At 41.8% G+C, this 16,328-nt stretch overlaps 1 protein-coding gene across 2 annotated transcripts in view; it reads left to right on the forward strand.

Annotated features, from left to right (window-relative positions):
• LOC144678862 (histone deacetylase 9-like) overlaps positions 1–16,328 on the forward strand; it is a 635,070-nt gene that overhangs the window by 501,543 nt on the left and 117,199 nt on the right. For both annotated transcript variants that reach the window (XM_078538855.1, XM_078538856.1), the window contains exons 19-20: positions 3,600–3,719; positions 3,997–4,094. In XM_078538855.1, the coding sequence (XP_078394981.1) occupies positions 3,600–3,719; positions 3,997–4,094 (218 nt within the window). The remainder of the gene's footprint in view (positions 1–3,599; positions 3,720–3,996; positions 4,095–16,328) is intronic.

The raw sequence follows: 16,328 nt of genomic DNA on the forward strand, positions 1-16,328 counted from the left end.
CTCTTTCGGCACTAGGTGGTTGTCCTTCTTTGGTGGGCATTGGCGCTGACCACTGCTGCCACCGCCTCTCATGCTGGATTGGTGAGCTTGCATGCTGGTCTTCGCCCAGAGCGGGGGTAGAGGACATTGCAGCGGGCCTCCACTACGTCCAGTAGGCGCTGGAGGGAGGCATCACTAAATTTGGAGGCAGCATGTTTGGCAGACATGACTTAGCAGCTGTTTCTGATCTCTTAGAAAGTGCTAGCTCTGTGCAAGGGCAACCTTTAAATATGGCGCCCAGATTACTGAAGGCCTGAGGTGACGGCGGAGTAGGTGAATCAGAGGCCACCCCACCAGCGATCAGAGTGTTTCCTGCGAATGCATTATTAATGAGGCTATATGTGCTGGGTATGGGATGATATGGTTTGAAAACCCGTCATTGCGGCCAGCGGTTAAAACATCCTTTTTCCTGCCCACTACTGCACTTTGTGCAAATCTGGGACGATTCTGGCCTCTGACTCTAACTCAGAGATGGAGAATTTTTCAGATGGTCCCAGGGAGCAGGGGAGTTGCCGCATCAGAAGTTCAAACTTCCCGGGCAATTCCAACAGAGTTATTGTGTTGAGACTTCCGAGGGATCCTGTAGCCTATCTTGGGGTGTACATTCCGTCTCCGACTATACAGAGACCGGATGGTCTGGGCCAATGTGCCTACGATTTCACTGCATCTGGCACCTAAAAGAATTCTTTTCCAAATACGTCTTAGGCCATCCACAGGAAATGTTCATCGTATTAATCTGCCCGTGGGTTTGATCCCTGATTCCAGAGGTAAAAGGACTGCCTGTTCTAACCACCCCAAATATTGTGAGCATATTGTATATCATACTGCACCCAATTGTTAGCATTGCCATCCCTTTGCCTTAATAAGATATCCATTTTATTAAGGACAGAAAATAGTGCTGTAGTGGCAGAACAAGCATATTCAGTGGTAATCATCCACACACTTAAAGCAACTGTAGTGTACACTAGTAAGAGCTACTCCCCAAAACAATTACAGATAGTAGGAAATGAGTAAGAAGGTTGTAATTTACTTGAAGGTTTCAAATAACATTATAAACCACAAGAGCAAAGTCCAAGTAGTTTATGGACGTCATATGAACCCTGAGATTAAATTTCAGCCTTTTACTTACTCACTAGCATTAGGATTGCTTTTGATTATTATAGGCTGTGATTAAAAAATGAAAATTCTATTGATGACAGAAAATCACACTGGTTGAAGTATATTGTCAAAATTTCAGAAGGATATTATTTCATGATTCACATTATGATACAATATGGTGAACTCTAGGAATGATTAAAATCCATAATGGAATCTTAGGATTCAGAAGTCTTTTAAACCCCAGAGCCAAATTCAAAATTTTAGAAAATTCATTTAAATCCTTGAATTGCTTTGAAATGGCACAATTGTATTCAATTTTTTAAGAATTAAAAATATTTAATCAAACATATGGAGAATTTATTGAGTTTTGGACTTGATTGTGTACTGGCCAAGTCCCTGTAAGCATTCAGTGCACCTTGTGTCCATTCCTTGCCATTCCTTTTTCAATGCCAGAATCCTCAGGCAACCAGATCATACTTCTGTAATTCCCTTCTATAGCCACTTCATTGCTTCTTTCCCCTCTTTCAAAACTTCTCTCCTAATGTTCATATAATCTAATTCTTCTACTCTTGGTTGGCACCCCCTATCCCCAATGTGAATCACAAGTGGATGTTTTATTATGTTATTACAAATTGTTACTATTGTTGACATTCACAATGTTGGATTAATAACTTTTGGCAATTTGTCAGAAAATAAGCTAGCTAATTTCTGGCAACCCTATGAACAAAGTAATTATTTTGTAATTTGAAGGCAAAATTCTATGACCATAGCATGTGTCAATAACAATATGCTTAATCTGCATGAATTACTAAGAATGTACACAACTAAGTATGCAATGCAAGTAAAAATACACAGACCATTTGGATTAGCAAGCAGGCTCTGGGTAGTGTTGATAAACTCTTATTACCTTTAAAGAATAATGCCCATCTCCATCAAATGTTTCCCCTGTGGGTGAGTCCAGAGCTTGGGGGCACTGTTTTAAAGTAGGGGTTGCCCTTTTAAGACAGAGATGAGGAGAATTTTTTCTCTCAGAGGGTTGTGCGACTTTGGAACTCTGTCTCAGAATGCACTGGAGGCGGGGTAATTTAATATTTTTAAGACGGAGGTAGATAGATTCTTGTTGGGTAAGGGAATCTAAGGTTATTGGGGGTAGATAGGAATGTGGAATTCGAAACACAAACAGATCAGCCGTGATCTTAATGAATGCCAGAGCAAGCTCGAAGGGCCAAATGGCCTACTTCTGTTCCTATTTCGTAAGTTTGTATAAATATTTAAGTTCTAATTCAATAATAACGCATATGACCTTTTCTGTTATTGTTACACTTACATTAGGCTCAAGAGTACTAAATATTGATAATTGGATAAACTATATTTGACTGTCCTGACAGCTCACAAGGTGATGTGATAAGCTAGCCAGTGAAAAGAATGCAGAGGAAATCAAGCTTGGCATCGAATAATAATGAGTCCCACCTGTAACTGCCACATTTTTTTTTTGCAAGTAATAAATCACATCATCACTATCCTGAATCGTAATCCCTGAAAAAGGAGAAAAAAAACTTTCATACCAAAAGTCTTTATTTATGACCAGTTACAGGATAAAGGATACCATCCTAAAGGCCTTTCAAATGTGCATATATGTCTGTAAATGTTTAGAGTCATTGGAATAATCTGATCAGTTTAAATCTTTTGAAATTACATTGATTCTATTAGGAAAACATGCTTTTTACAATAGGCTAGAATAATTTTGCAGGGAAAGAAAAATTGCAAACAATCTACCATCAGGAGTACATGTAATATGATTATGAAGAACTGGCCTAAACCTTTCAACAGCTGACAAATCTGTAAATGGGATAAACCTTCTATTAAACTTACATTTTGCATCACTTCCTCTGTAAGTATTGTCACTTCCTCGCAAGTCTGGCACTGGGTCTCTCTGAAGTTTCCAGGAAAACTGTACTTGCTGTAATAAATCTCACTGCACATTACTTTTGAAAATTAAACTTCCTGTTGATTGGAAATTCACATAATTGTTGTGCCCTACAGATTATACTAAAAAATACAGTTTTTGTAATGTAACACTTGGCTTTCTTTAGAGGCTAATTCAAGCAGCTAATTGACCCTGAGGGGTTATGAACTGTTAGCAGTTAATAAGTCATAAAATTCTTGCATAAAGTAGGATGCTAGATTCTATCACTGAGACAAATAGTACAAAGACCCAGGGTATAAATATCTAAATGTGGAAAAGAGCTGGAATTTCTCAGTGACTGCTCTTCTGGAGTCTCCAGGGCATGTTTGCTATGGTTTCCTGACTAGAGAAACAAGCTTAAAAAATGAGCACATTAAGGAGTAATTTGTTTGAAGGTTCAGGAAGTTTGTGAGGGGGAGGAGGGGGAAGGCAAAAGTGACCTTTAAGCAGGAGCTGGACATTATTACATTTGTCATTTGTTTCCTTTCACCTTTAGGATGTTCACCATGGTAACGGTACACAGCAAGCCTTTTATAATGACCCCAACGTGCTTTATATTTCCCTCCACCGTTATGATGAAGGAAACTTCTTCCCTGGTAGTGGAGCCCCAGACGAGGTAGGTTGCATTTCTCATCGGCCTCTTTTATCGTTCTGGTCTAATTGCGTTGCATGATTATTCCTAATTAGCTCATTCTTCGCTGTTGCACTTTAAATTGCTGTGGATTGCAAAATTGTCCGCCGGGACTGTGTCCCAGTACAGACCAAGTGCACGGCCCCAACCAGTGCTTGTCAAGCATCGTCTGGTTGATTTCGGCATGTTCTTTGATGTTGGTTTCAAAGCTATTTTATCCAAAAATATATATTTTTCTTTCTTGGTGCCGTCCTGTTTTCAGGTTGGAAGCGGCCCTGGTGAAGGCTTCAATGTGAATATCGCCTGGACAGGTGGTCTTGATCCCCCTATGGGAGATGTGGAATACCTTACAGCTTTCAGGTGTGTTCCCACCTATAGTGATATTTGGGCAAGTTCAAAGCTAATGTATTCTTTTGAATATAGAGATCATTGGAAAAGTGTATAAGATTTCATCTCAAATCAAATGTATCCACTTTGGACGGGGGAGCGAGGTAGAGGTTTTAACTTTTCCACCCACTGGGAACAGGGTTATCTGGTAACATGTGGGGAATCTGGAGGTTAGGGTTTTCCCGCATTCTCTGAAGTTTTAACTCCTCAGCACACGTGTGCCATTACTAGCAGGTTCCCTGCCCGGAAGTCAATCTGATTGACAGGCAAAGCTTGGCTTCCAGCTTGTTGGGAGCATTAGGAAGAGTTGTAGAACCGGGTAGGTCTGAGCCCTGACTTGAAGCGTGAGGAGGGCACCAATTCCTGACCGAGAGGGTGGTGGGGGGTGGAAACGGGGGGCAGTGTGAGGTCAGTGGTGGTGGATTGGTGGAGGCATTGGAGTGGTGGGGGGAAGTGGAGAAAGACCAGTCACCTTGGAGGTGGGAGGATAGAAGTCTTGGGAGTTGGGATGGGAAGATGGGAGTCCTCAGCAGTTGGGAGGTCAAGGAGAGATTGGAAAATTTGGGGATGAGTGTCTAATCACAGGAGGGTTGGCAGGCCAGATACATTGGATCCAACAGGTAACTGCAATGACATTTACCTCGTTAATCTAGCAGTCCTCACCTTTCTGTAGCTGCTGGTTTTCACAAGGTTTGGGAAACCTGGATGAACAGAGTTGGGTTGAAATAGTGGATAACTATGAGGATATGGGGCATGCAGCCTCATTATAATATTTAAATTGTCAACCTTCCTCTTGGGAGCAGGTTGTCCTCTGTTCCCCACCTCCCCTCCCAGCTCATTAAAACTGCAAGTGGATGGATTGGAAGCAGGTTGGGGTTGGAATTCAGATATTTAACACTTTAATGTCCCATCTGACCTAAACCCACCAGTTTTTGGGGGTTGAAATTTCCCCCTGGATGTCAGTATTTTGGCTGTTCACTACACCACCTCTTGACTGTCTCACTTGTTTCTCAATATCCAGAACTAGATTCAGTACTCAAAATGTGGTCTAACCAGAGCATTGTACAGTTTGACCATTACTCAGTCTGACTAGTATTCTTCTGATTTGGCTGTGTAATTCAACACCCTATTGGCTTTGTTGATTACTGCACTATTGCTTGAACATGTTGAGTGTTGAGTCCAAGTCTCCCTTAACTTCATCCGTGGCCATTTCAGCACATTCAGGTAGTATTTATATTACTAATTTTATCTTTCTATGTTCAACACTCTTCACTCATCTGCATTAAATTTCATCTGCCTTTATGCGTCTGCTCCTATATTTTGTTTAGCTCATTCAGCATTTTCTGATCTCTCCTTTCAATTCCAACATCCCTCTTAATTTGGTATAATTTGTAAATTTAACTAATTTGCATTGGGTTTCAGAATACAACTCATTGATGTAAATTGAAAACAGAGCTAGTTCTAACACTGAGTCCTTGGACATCCCATTTAATGCTTACACCACCCTACCCCTCCACACCCCCACCACCCCAAACTCCCACCCTGATATTCTCTCTCTAACCAGTGCCCATTGTTTCCTACCCTTCAGACAGCTTTTTATTCAAACATATGCTTTGCTCTTAATCTCCAGAGCTTTGAGCTTAATTAGCAACCTTTCATGTAGAACTTTATCAAATGTGTTTTGGAAGACTGAATACATAATGTTGTAGGGTTTACCACAGTTGACTTGGGTTGTTGCTTCATTGGAAAAATCAAAGAGGTCGGTCAGGCAGAATCTTCCCAGACAAGATGCCATGTTGAGTGCTGTTTATTTGGGATTTTTGTCTCAACCTATTAAAACTAGATTGACCGTGTGGTGTCACACACAATGTGCATAATGTGTACAGGACCTCTGTAAAAGTGTACTGGTTCTCAGTACAACACTCAGCTGAACACATCATAAACCTTGTCGAACATCATAATATTGCTGAGCACCAATCTTCTCACTTCATGACATAGCGCTACATGTACATGAAACAAATTAAAGGTCCAAATGGTGGTCAGTAAGGATAATGAATGATGCAAATCCAATAGGAACATTGCACAGTGATATTTTATTTTAAAGTATCGCCAGACTGTTGCTTATATTTAAAAAAGAAACTCTAGTTGAGAGAATATGTCCCAAGCAGCATTTTTTTAGGGTTGAATGATTTAGTGCCACTATTTAAGCCACTTGAGTGTGTCATAGCCTGTTCATATTCCCCCGTCAATGTTTTTTCTCTGTTTTATTGCCATAGAACTTATCATCATCTAGGAACTGTTAGGAAGTTGGAAAATGCTACAGTAAAATACATAAGATACAGTAAGAAACTCTTACTTATAGAATTAGTCACTGGTGCTGTGATTACACTGATACTCATCCAAACACTTGAATGTTTGATGTACTTTGATAAACTATTATGATAATATATTAAACCGCGCAATAAACCTCGAATTATGTTTTTCACACACATACAAGGATCATATTTTGTTTATGAGTCCATTTTAGAACCTTGTTGTGAAGGAATAAAGTAAGGAACAACATTTGTGATTGAACATTATGCATAGGTGCTGCCTTTATAGCTGAGAGGTGGATTGCCAGCAATTTATTTTCAAGTCACTTCAGCAAAGGTGGTTTTAAAATTTCTGAGCGTGTGAGCATTTCAATCATCCTGATAATTCAAGTGGTATATATGTTAAGGTCATAATTCCACTGAAACATTATAGCAGATGTGCTATATAACTATGTGACTGTAACCACATTGCAACAGATGTGCTATATAACTCCCTGACTGAAACCACTATGTGGAGGGAATGTCCCTCAATAGTAATGTCATCTTGTTCATCCTGCCTGTATAGTGTAGCTATAACAGTGATTTTCTTCCCAATATAGGTTAATAACGTTAAAAGCAAAGCAATAATGTTAAAAATCATAAACATGCAAATATGATGCTTTCTTTAACCTCATAAAATTTAATATCCATGAATTGCTCATGCAGCATTCTCTGAGTATATACCTGAGTATATATATATACCTGAGTATATTTACAACACTCAGTGGCAGTCTTGCTAATTATAGTTATATCTCATTATTGAATATAATTACTACAAAACACAACAGAAGATTATCTACTTATGCTGCTGTAGGGTAGATGGTGGTGTAGTGGCAATGTTACTGGACAAGTAATCCAGAGACCCAAGCTAATGCTCTAGGGACATGGGTTCAAATCCCAACATGGCAGCTGCTGAACTTTAAATTCAATAAACTAACTATCATTCATTGTTGTAAAAACTCACCTGGCTCACCAATGCCCTTTAGGGAAGGAAATCCACCATCCTTACCTGGTCTGGCCTACATGTGACTCCAGACCCACAGCAATGTGGTTGACTCTTAACTGCCCTCTGAAATGGCCATTCAATTCAAGGGCAATTAGGGATGGGCAACAAATGTTGGCATTCCCAGTGATACCCACATCTCATGAAAGAATTAAGAGCAAGAATCACTTTACCTCACTACTACTGAAGCCTTATTTACATTACTGTCATCTTGAGGATCAATTTGTTGAAGGGTTTACTTGGCAGTTTCCCAGCTACATTCTTATAACCTTCAGATAATCTGAATCTTATCCCAAATCCTATCTTGCACAAATTTCTCCCATCACCCATGTCCCTGTCAATCTTTATTGGTTTTTAGTGTCCCAGCAAATCAATTTCACGATGAACCTTATCTTCTTTCTCAAGTCTGCCCAAGGCCCACATCAATTGATATAGGACATCTTTTCCAGCAATGTGACCAACCACTCTGGGATGAAAATTAAGTTATTTTATAATGGCCATGCAATTCACCCTGTCAACAGATAACCATCCAGGCAGTGAAGATGAAAATTGACCCTAATAGATCACATTTTAACGTGCACACTGACAGCATTGAATAGCTCTTTGGGGACCAAGGGTATATTGTGCACTTAGTACTACAGGACAATGCTTTTAACATTCAGCCAGTTAATCCTGCCAATAACTTCAGGCCTCTTGTAGTAAGGTTTGACTTCTTCTTGGAAGTTCTTATGTGATGGTAGAATAAATTATCAGTAGAAGGATTTGTATACTTGCCCCCATTCCAACCGAATGAATGGTTGGAATGTGTAAAGGAAATGTTGTCCTCGGGGCTTACACTGTGTTACCCCTTCAAGCTACCATTGTTTTCAATGTGAAAATGATTTTAGAAGGGCAATTTCAATAAATTTGAAAGTACCAAATGGCATATCAGATCATGATTTTTTTAGTAAATTGATTCAACAAACTTATTGATTTTTGATCAATTCATTAACTGAATTGCACATTATAGACTTGACTTTATCTCAGGGTATAAGTGCAGCATACAGGGACCATTGTAGAGTGGAAGCACTCCTGATGGCACTGGCATGATTCCTGAGCTATTTAAAATCCTGGGCCTCAGTACCAGTTTTTAAAACTGACTCCCAACCATACCTAGCAAAAATGAAAGGAATTCCACAGCTGTGAGTGAGATCTCGCACACCAGGAGGCTGCTGCAGGGAGCCCAAGGGAACAGACCCCACCACAAAGGCAAATGGTGAGGTGCAGTGAAGAGGTAGGAAACGGGATTAAAAGAGGGAATCTGGGTAGCAAGGGAGGCATAAGGTTTCCTTAGGACCAATCCTACTCCTCCTAGCCTACAAAGAAACCTACTAAAAATAAATAAGCTGGTTGGTGGGATGGGCAGACACATGATAGATGAAATTTAATTTTTTTTTTATTAATTGATTCATGGGATGCAGGTGTCATTGACAAGGCCAGCATTCATTGCCCATCCCTAATTTTCCTTGAACTGAGTGTCTTGCCAGGCCATTTCAGAGGGCAGTTAAAAGTCAACTGTGGGTCTTGAGTCTCATGTAGGCCAGACTGGGTAAGAACAACATATTTCCTTACCTGAAGGGCATTGGTGAACCAGATGGGTTTTTACAACAATTGGTGATAGTTTCATGGTCACCATTACTGTGACTAGGTTTATATTCCAGGTTTATTAATTGAATTTAAATTCCAGCAGTTGCCGTGATGGGATTTAACTCATGACCCCAGGTCATTAGCCCAGGCTTCTGGATTACTAGTCCAGTGATATTACCACTATGCCACTGTCTCCTCTTTAATCCAAAGACATGTGAATTGATATATTTTGGTAGGTAGAACCAGAAAAGGTAAAATAAAGGATAGAAATCTAAAAGAGGTGAAGGAACAGGGTGACCAGGGGCTATATGTGCACATATCCTTGAGTTTGTCAGGGTGGTTGAGAAAGTCATTTTAAAAAGCATATACAATACTATATATATATATTAAGGCATACAGTACAAGCAAGGAAATCATGATGAATCGATAAAATACTGGTTCAGCATCAACTGGTGTATTAGTGTCCAATTCTGTGCAACGCACTTTAGGAAAGGTGTGAAGGCTTTAGAGAGGGTGCAGAAAAGATTTATAAAAATGGTTCCAGGGATGAGGGACTTCAGTCACGTGGATGGATTAGAGAAGCTGGGGTTGTTCTGCTTAGAGAAGAGAAAGTTATGAACCGTCACATTTCATTCCTGTTGGACAAACTGGGTTAAATTCAGGCCTCACAAAATTATACAGCCTCGGTATTTGTACAATTTATCAGGAATTCTGCATTGAGAATAAATTTGAAATTCAAAATATGAACAATAGGTCCTTCAAGATCATACTGTGTGAGTAAACAATAAAAGTAACTAGTTAAGGATGTTTTATATGATAAACAATAAAATTAATGAAAATAATAAGGAAAATTATTTGGACAAGCATTATTATCATATTTAATTATCAGAGGCAGGGGGTAAGTGTTTTAATTAGCAGGTCCTCGGGACATTGAATGACTACAGGCTTTCTTAAACAACCACACAAACATGCTGACTCGCTGCCTGCCAGCCTTAGGGTCAGGCCTGAGATGAAAAAGATAAGATAATTGGCTCTAATGAAATCCAGAAGTTTGGAGCTTTCTTTGGGCAGAGCGTGTGGAAGTGAGCTTAATTCAAACCAGTTCAACTCTGAGCCCACTCCTGTGACTTTGATATCGTTTGAAGTTATAAAAGTGTTTGGTGCACCATTAGCCTGCTGGGCTCAGCCTCCTTGGTTACCTTAATTACCAGACTTTACAGCCGACTTTACTGCACAGGAAAGGAGCCATTATATGTTTCATCAACATTGGCTGTTTTCAGATTTTAGGAAAAGCAAGGGTAAAGGTCAATATGGAAAAAGGCAGGGGGATAAATGAACTGGTTGAAACCTTCTTAAAAAAACTTTTGACAGAAATTTATTGCAACCTTATACTTTCAAGTATTTTGTGTGCCATACAAAATAGCTTCACATCACAGAAAACTTCATGAGAGTTACATCGACGTTACATTGCCAGCCATCCATGAACTTCACCTTCCAACTTTAATTTTCGAATGCTTTCACAAGCACGCACCTGATTACCTCATTAGTGAGTTTTCTTAGTTTATCTGTTCATGCTCACTAACATGGAGGGAGCCCACCCTTTGCTGCTTTCCGACAATATATGACCACTCTGCTAGATTAGCCATACTTTGTCCTTTCTGCTCCCAACTGATGAATTACTACCCACTGGTATTAAACATTTCTCATTCTTGTAAGTATTTGAACTGTACAAAAGCAGTCACCTAGTGTTGAGGCACCATGTTAGATTTTTGTAATTTCAACATGGAAGGAAATGCCAGCAGAATATGTTCGCAGCATGTGATCCTCCCCACCAGATTTTTCTTTGCACAGTACACCCAGATGATACTTAATGCTCAGGTGTTAAAGACAAAAATCTACCCTGTCCTCTGTATATATAGCTAGTTCATTATCACTTTCCCCATGATTGAACCTGTTGTAGTATTGGGGCAAAATTCCGTGGATGATTCTCCCTAACATCCACCATAACTTTGGCAGAACCATTGTTTTTCTGGTGTTGTTGCAAAGCTTTTTTTTCAATTTAAGGCAGTGTGAGAATCCCAGTGGAATTGCATTCCCATTAACATTGCTTGTATCCTTTTCTAATGTTTTACTGAGCTGAATTTAATGCTGGCAGCAGTAGCCCTGATGGCGAGCCAGAAAGCTGGGGACAACCCTGCCCCCACCGTTTCTGGGAAAAGCTTGCCCTGCTGTAATTTTTCGGCCAATGGGCCTTTAATTATTATGAGGCGAAACTTCCACCCGCTTCAGGAGAGAGTCCCGCCTCATAGTGCTGCCAACCAATCAGAGACCAGCAGTTCTGTAGTGCCAACAGCGCCACTAGGAGCGGTGGCTACTGCTGAAACTTCAGATAGGCTAAAGAAGAGGAGTTCAGCAATGGACACAGATCTCCAGGGATGTCAGGTAGGTTCTGGTAAGGGGGTGACAGAGTTGAGGGGGTGGGGAGAGGGGTCGTGTTGGACAGGGAAGCAGGAGAGTGTGGACATGAGGAGGGAAAACTGTGGGAGGGGGACCTCCAATTGGCAGCAGAGCCCGGAAAGGAGGCATTCCACCCTCTCCACTGACCAGCAGCCGGCAGTGAGAAAGAAGTTATTGTCATCATGGAAAAGTGTTTAGCAAACTTCTTTATTGGAGGAACGAAACAAGTAAAACATCTCAGGCGTTTCACTGGTTCATTATCAAGCATAAAATGCCACTGAGCCATGTAAGGAGATATTAGGGCAGATGACCTAAAGTTTGGTCAAAAAAGTAGGTTTTAAGGAGCGTCTTTGTGGTAAAGTGAGGTACCCTGTCCCTTTAAGAGAATGCAAGTTTACTGATCATGTGACAGCACTGACAAATCACTGTACAGCGTGGGCAACTGGGAACTGTAAATCTAGTTCTGCAGGTTTCTGAATGAGCACATATGGTCTGGTGCTCTGCGCTATGTCTCAATAAACCATCGCTGTTTATACTTACATCAGTCTCTCCCCATTATTAATTGCAAGCAGCAATTAATGAGAACATAGGAAGGCGTGCTGTTAGAGTTCAGTTGGCCAACAAACTCATTTACCTAAGACATAAAAGTGGCAATGAGGATGAAAACATTGCAAGACCTCCGAGTGTCAGTCCACAAGATGGGTGAGCAAAGCATTGGAAAAAGCATCTATACTTTTCTTGTAAAATAGGTGAAAGCCGGCAATCAGTGCAGAAAGCAGTGCTGCAGTTTGAAATAAAAAAAACGCTGCAGAATCATGATCATGGGGATCCTGCCAAAACTCAAAAAGAGCGCAAAGCCCTGCAGAGAAAAGCCGACAGCTGCAGAGACAGAGTTTAAAAAAAGTGTCTACTCTTAAAGCGGTAATACATTTAAAAGAATAAATACATGAAAAATGGCTATGGACAGAAAATTATAAAAGACCCCAGGGAGAAGGCAACTCCGTGGTAAGCCAAATACCTAAATTCATCATTACCTGGAAAGCCCATTGGAAGCACAGTCCCCTTGCAGTCGTTCACGATGCCGCAGTTCAGGTGTGTTGATCCATTCGACCCCATTTCAGATGACTGGTCTCAGTATGTCGAATGCCTAGCGTTCTTTTTTACCGCTAACGACACCACGGAGTAAGAGAAGAAGAGGACAATTCTCTTGTTCTCATGCGGGAGCAAAATTTACGGGCTAATCCACAGCCTTATGTCACCTAGCGCCCCAGTCTCAAAGACTTTCGACAAGTTAATAAAAATTGTACAGAGCCACCTGAGACCAAAGCCCTCAATTACCATGTAGCGCTTCACGTTCAATTTAAGGGACAGGCTTCCGGAGGAGATAATAGCTGATTATGTGGCAATTTTAAAGGCTTTAATTGAGCATTGCAAATTCGGAACGTCCATTAGTAATATGTTGAGAGACCTGCCGATATGCGGGATTGGAGATGATGCTATCCAAAGGCGTTTGCTAGCCGAACCTAGTCTAGACTTCAGTAAGTCATTAGAATAAGCTACCGCAATGGAGAGTGCTGTTAGAAATTCTGAAGTTAAAGAAGATACACAAAATGGCACAGTCCATCTGGCCGATCATTGGAGATTATACATTGAGATATCTGTGTAAAGGAACCCATCCTTTGAAGTTAGAAGTTTCGGACACAAAGCTGAGGACAAACATGGGCGAAGAAATGAATGTGAAATGGATATGTCAAGTCAAGGTGCAGTATGAGGAACAGTCTGCAAAATTACCCCTATTTGTAATGTCAGGCAGGGGACCGAGTCTCCTCGGAAGGAACTGGCTGGGAGAAATAAATCTCGAAGGCCCGCGAAGTTCCCAATTCGAAACCAGAAGTGTTGCTGCAAGAAAAAATGAGTACGCAAAGACGCAACGGGAGAAGCCCATAGAAGTGTTACACCGGGACAGAGATCAAGCTGAAGTCAGCATCCTTCGAAAGGAAATGGAAAATCTATTAAAGGATTTTAATGTGCTAAAAATTACAATCAACTCCCAATTTGTACCACAAAAAAGATATGGGCCAGGATTTTACATTGGTCGGGCAGGCTTGGCGGGAGCGGGTGCGGGCACAAGTGGCCGAGGAGCTGACCGTCACCCGTGATCGGCTCGGCACCACGATTTCAAGCGGGTGGGCCAATTAAGGCCCAGCCGCTGAGCACTACGTGTGCGGGCGGGGGGAGGAGGGAGTTTTGGGCATGCACGAGAAAGAGCGCTTCAATCTCCAAGGCACGGAGCTGCCTCGGGGAGATTGAAGCGCTTTTTTAAAGACATTATTAAAAATATTAAAAATTTAATAAAACATGTCCCCTTAAGTGACTGTGTCACATGAGATGGGACATGTTTTTACTTTTAAAATAAAGTTTTTATATAATCAGTATTTATTTGGGAAACCTTATCCTGCTTGTGGATGAGGTTTCCTAAAAAACATAAAGGCCGCTTGGCCTTTTCACCTGCCTGCCTGCCAGCTGTTAGGTTGGATGGGCAACATAAATTTGAAGTTAATTAGTATGTTAATGGCCTTAATAGGCCTTTCAATTATAGGTGGGTGCGCAGCCGACTCCAGTGCGCACCCGCCAAATGAAATATTACGAGACAGCACTATGAAGTCAGGACGCACGGCCGACATATCACCCATCATTTTACATTCTGGCGTGTCGGGCCCACCCCCACACGCCAAATGTGAAGTTCTGCTCCATGAAGAAGAAAAAGAAGAATTAAGCCAATCTGGCCAAGTTAAGGAATGAATTAGCTGAGAATAGCCAGGAAACTATTAATGAGAATAGGAAAGAATTGGAAGAGCTGAAGCAGCAGCTGCGTAAAAGCCCTGAAGTTTTAAAGCTAGAAGGCCCTGAATTCTCAGACGAGTTGTCAGAAAACCCAACTACTGAGCTCATTCACATTCAGCTCGTGCCTGAGTCTGGTCCAGCCAACGGTGAAATTAAAGAGAAGACAGAGATACGGGTCAGTGCTACCAAGAAAAGGAAATGCAGGAAGAAAAAGAGAAATTATTGACAATACTTGGAAAGAAAATCACAAAGATTTTCCACTTCCTCTTTCTCCTCACACATCATATAGCTCATCGCCGTATTGCTTTGTGCTTGTTGCCCTTTTTCTGGTTCAGTTTGGAAGGAAGGAGCAGCAGGAGTGAACATGACTGCACCCGGAAGATGGTGAAATCATCCACTGAGAGACATAGTGGGCAACAGCCCTTGAAAAGGAGGTCTTGGAAACACCAGCCAAGGCTGTTGGGCTACAACGCCCAATCCATCAAAGAAGGCCTCATGACAGACTTGACCTGTAAGTAGTTATTGTGTAAATAGTTAGCGTGTTTTAAGCTTGTTAGCTGTATTTTAAAGTAAAGGGGGAGGGATGTGATAAAGTGAGGTACCCAGTCCCTTTAAGAGAATGCAGGTGTACTGATCATGTGAGAGCACTGACGAATCACTGTGCAGAGCGGGCAACTGGAAACTGTAAGTCTAGTTCTGGAAGTTTCTGAGTGAGTGCGTATGACCTGGTGCTCTTCCCTGTGTCTCAATAAACCATCACTGTGTATTCCTACATCAGTGTCTCCTCATTATTGATTGCAGGCGGCAATTGAGGAGAATATAGAAAGGCATGCAGTTAGAGTTCGGTTGGCCAATGAACTCATTTACCCAAGATATAAATGCCTTAAAGGAGGAAAGAGAGGAAAAGAAGTGGAGGGGTTTAGGGAGCAAATTTCAGAGCTCATGCCGTCAGTTGGAGACATGGCTGCAAATGGTGGATTGATAAAAGTCAGGAAAGTGGAACAGGTGGGAATTGAAAACATCCTCAGAGGGCCGTCAGGCTGGAGGAGGATATGGAGGGGCAAGATCATTGAGGGATTTGAAACCAATGGCTGGATTTTAGGGGCCATCTGTGGAAAGCAGGCCGGTGGACCCTTAAAATAGGGTGCCATATCATCGGCGATGTGCCCGGTGCCGGCCCACCCTGCCACAATTTAACAAGCAGCAGGGATGCATTGGGTGAGCTGCCGCCCGTGACTCAAATTAGGTCCTTAAGTGAACAATTAATGCCCAAATAAGGGCCTCATCCTACCACCACTCAGATGTAGCAGACAGTGGGAGAGGCCTGTGGGCTGCTGGCCAATGAAAAGTGGGAATGTGCCTCTTCTCCGGGTCCCTGGTGCCAATCAAAACCTTCCCCCCAACATACAGTTTTCCCTCCCTGCGTCCACCCTCCCTCACCCCTCCCTCACCCCTTCTCTGTCGAAATCCCCCCACCCCCCTCACCTCTCTCACCAAGGCCTGCCAGCCCAGCCTTGGGAGATCCCAGACTTAGGTGAAGATCTGGATCCATTGCTGAATGCTTCCTCGATGTCCTCAGCATAATACCAGCAGTGGCCACTCCTGATGGCACTGCTGATACTGTGGAGCTGTCAGCCTCTGATTGGCCGGCAGGTCTATAAGGCTCAATGTGGACAGATGTCTAGCCTCATAACAAATAAAGGCCCGTCAGTCAAAAAATTAAAGTGGGGTGAGCCAGCCAACCAGAGGTGGGTTCGCCCCCAAACCCCCACCCCGATATTTATGCAGGGATCCGACCCTCAGCGTATAATCCAGCCCCAAAGATCTGAAATTTAAATTCAAGATATTGCCAGACAGAGAGCCAATATAGGTCACTGAGCACATTGGTGTCACATAGTTCAGAACATTACAGATGCTCCATCTATA

Source organism: Cetorhinus maximus, chromosome 3, assembly GCF_964194155.1.
Source record: "Cetorhinus maximus chromosome 3, sCetMax3.hap1.1, whole genome shotgun sequence".
NCBI classification, from domain to species: Eukaryota; Metazoa; Chordata; class Chondrichthyes; order Lamniformes; family Cetorhinidae; genus Cetorhinus; species Cetorhinus maximus.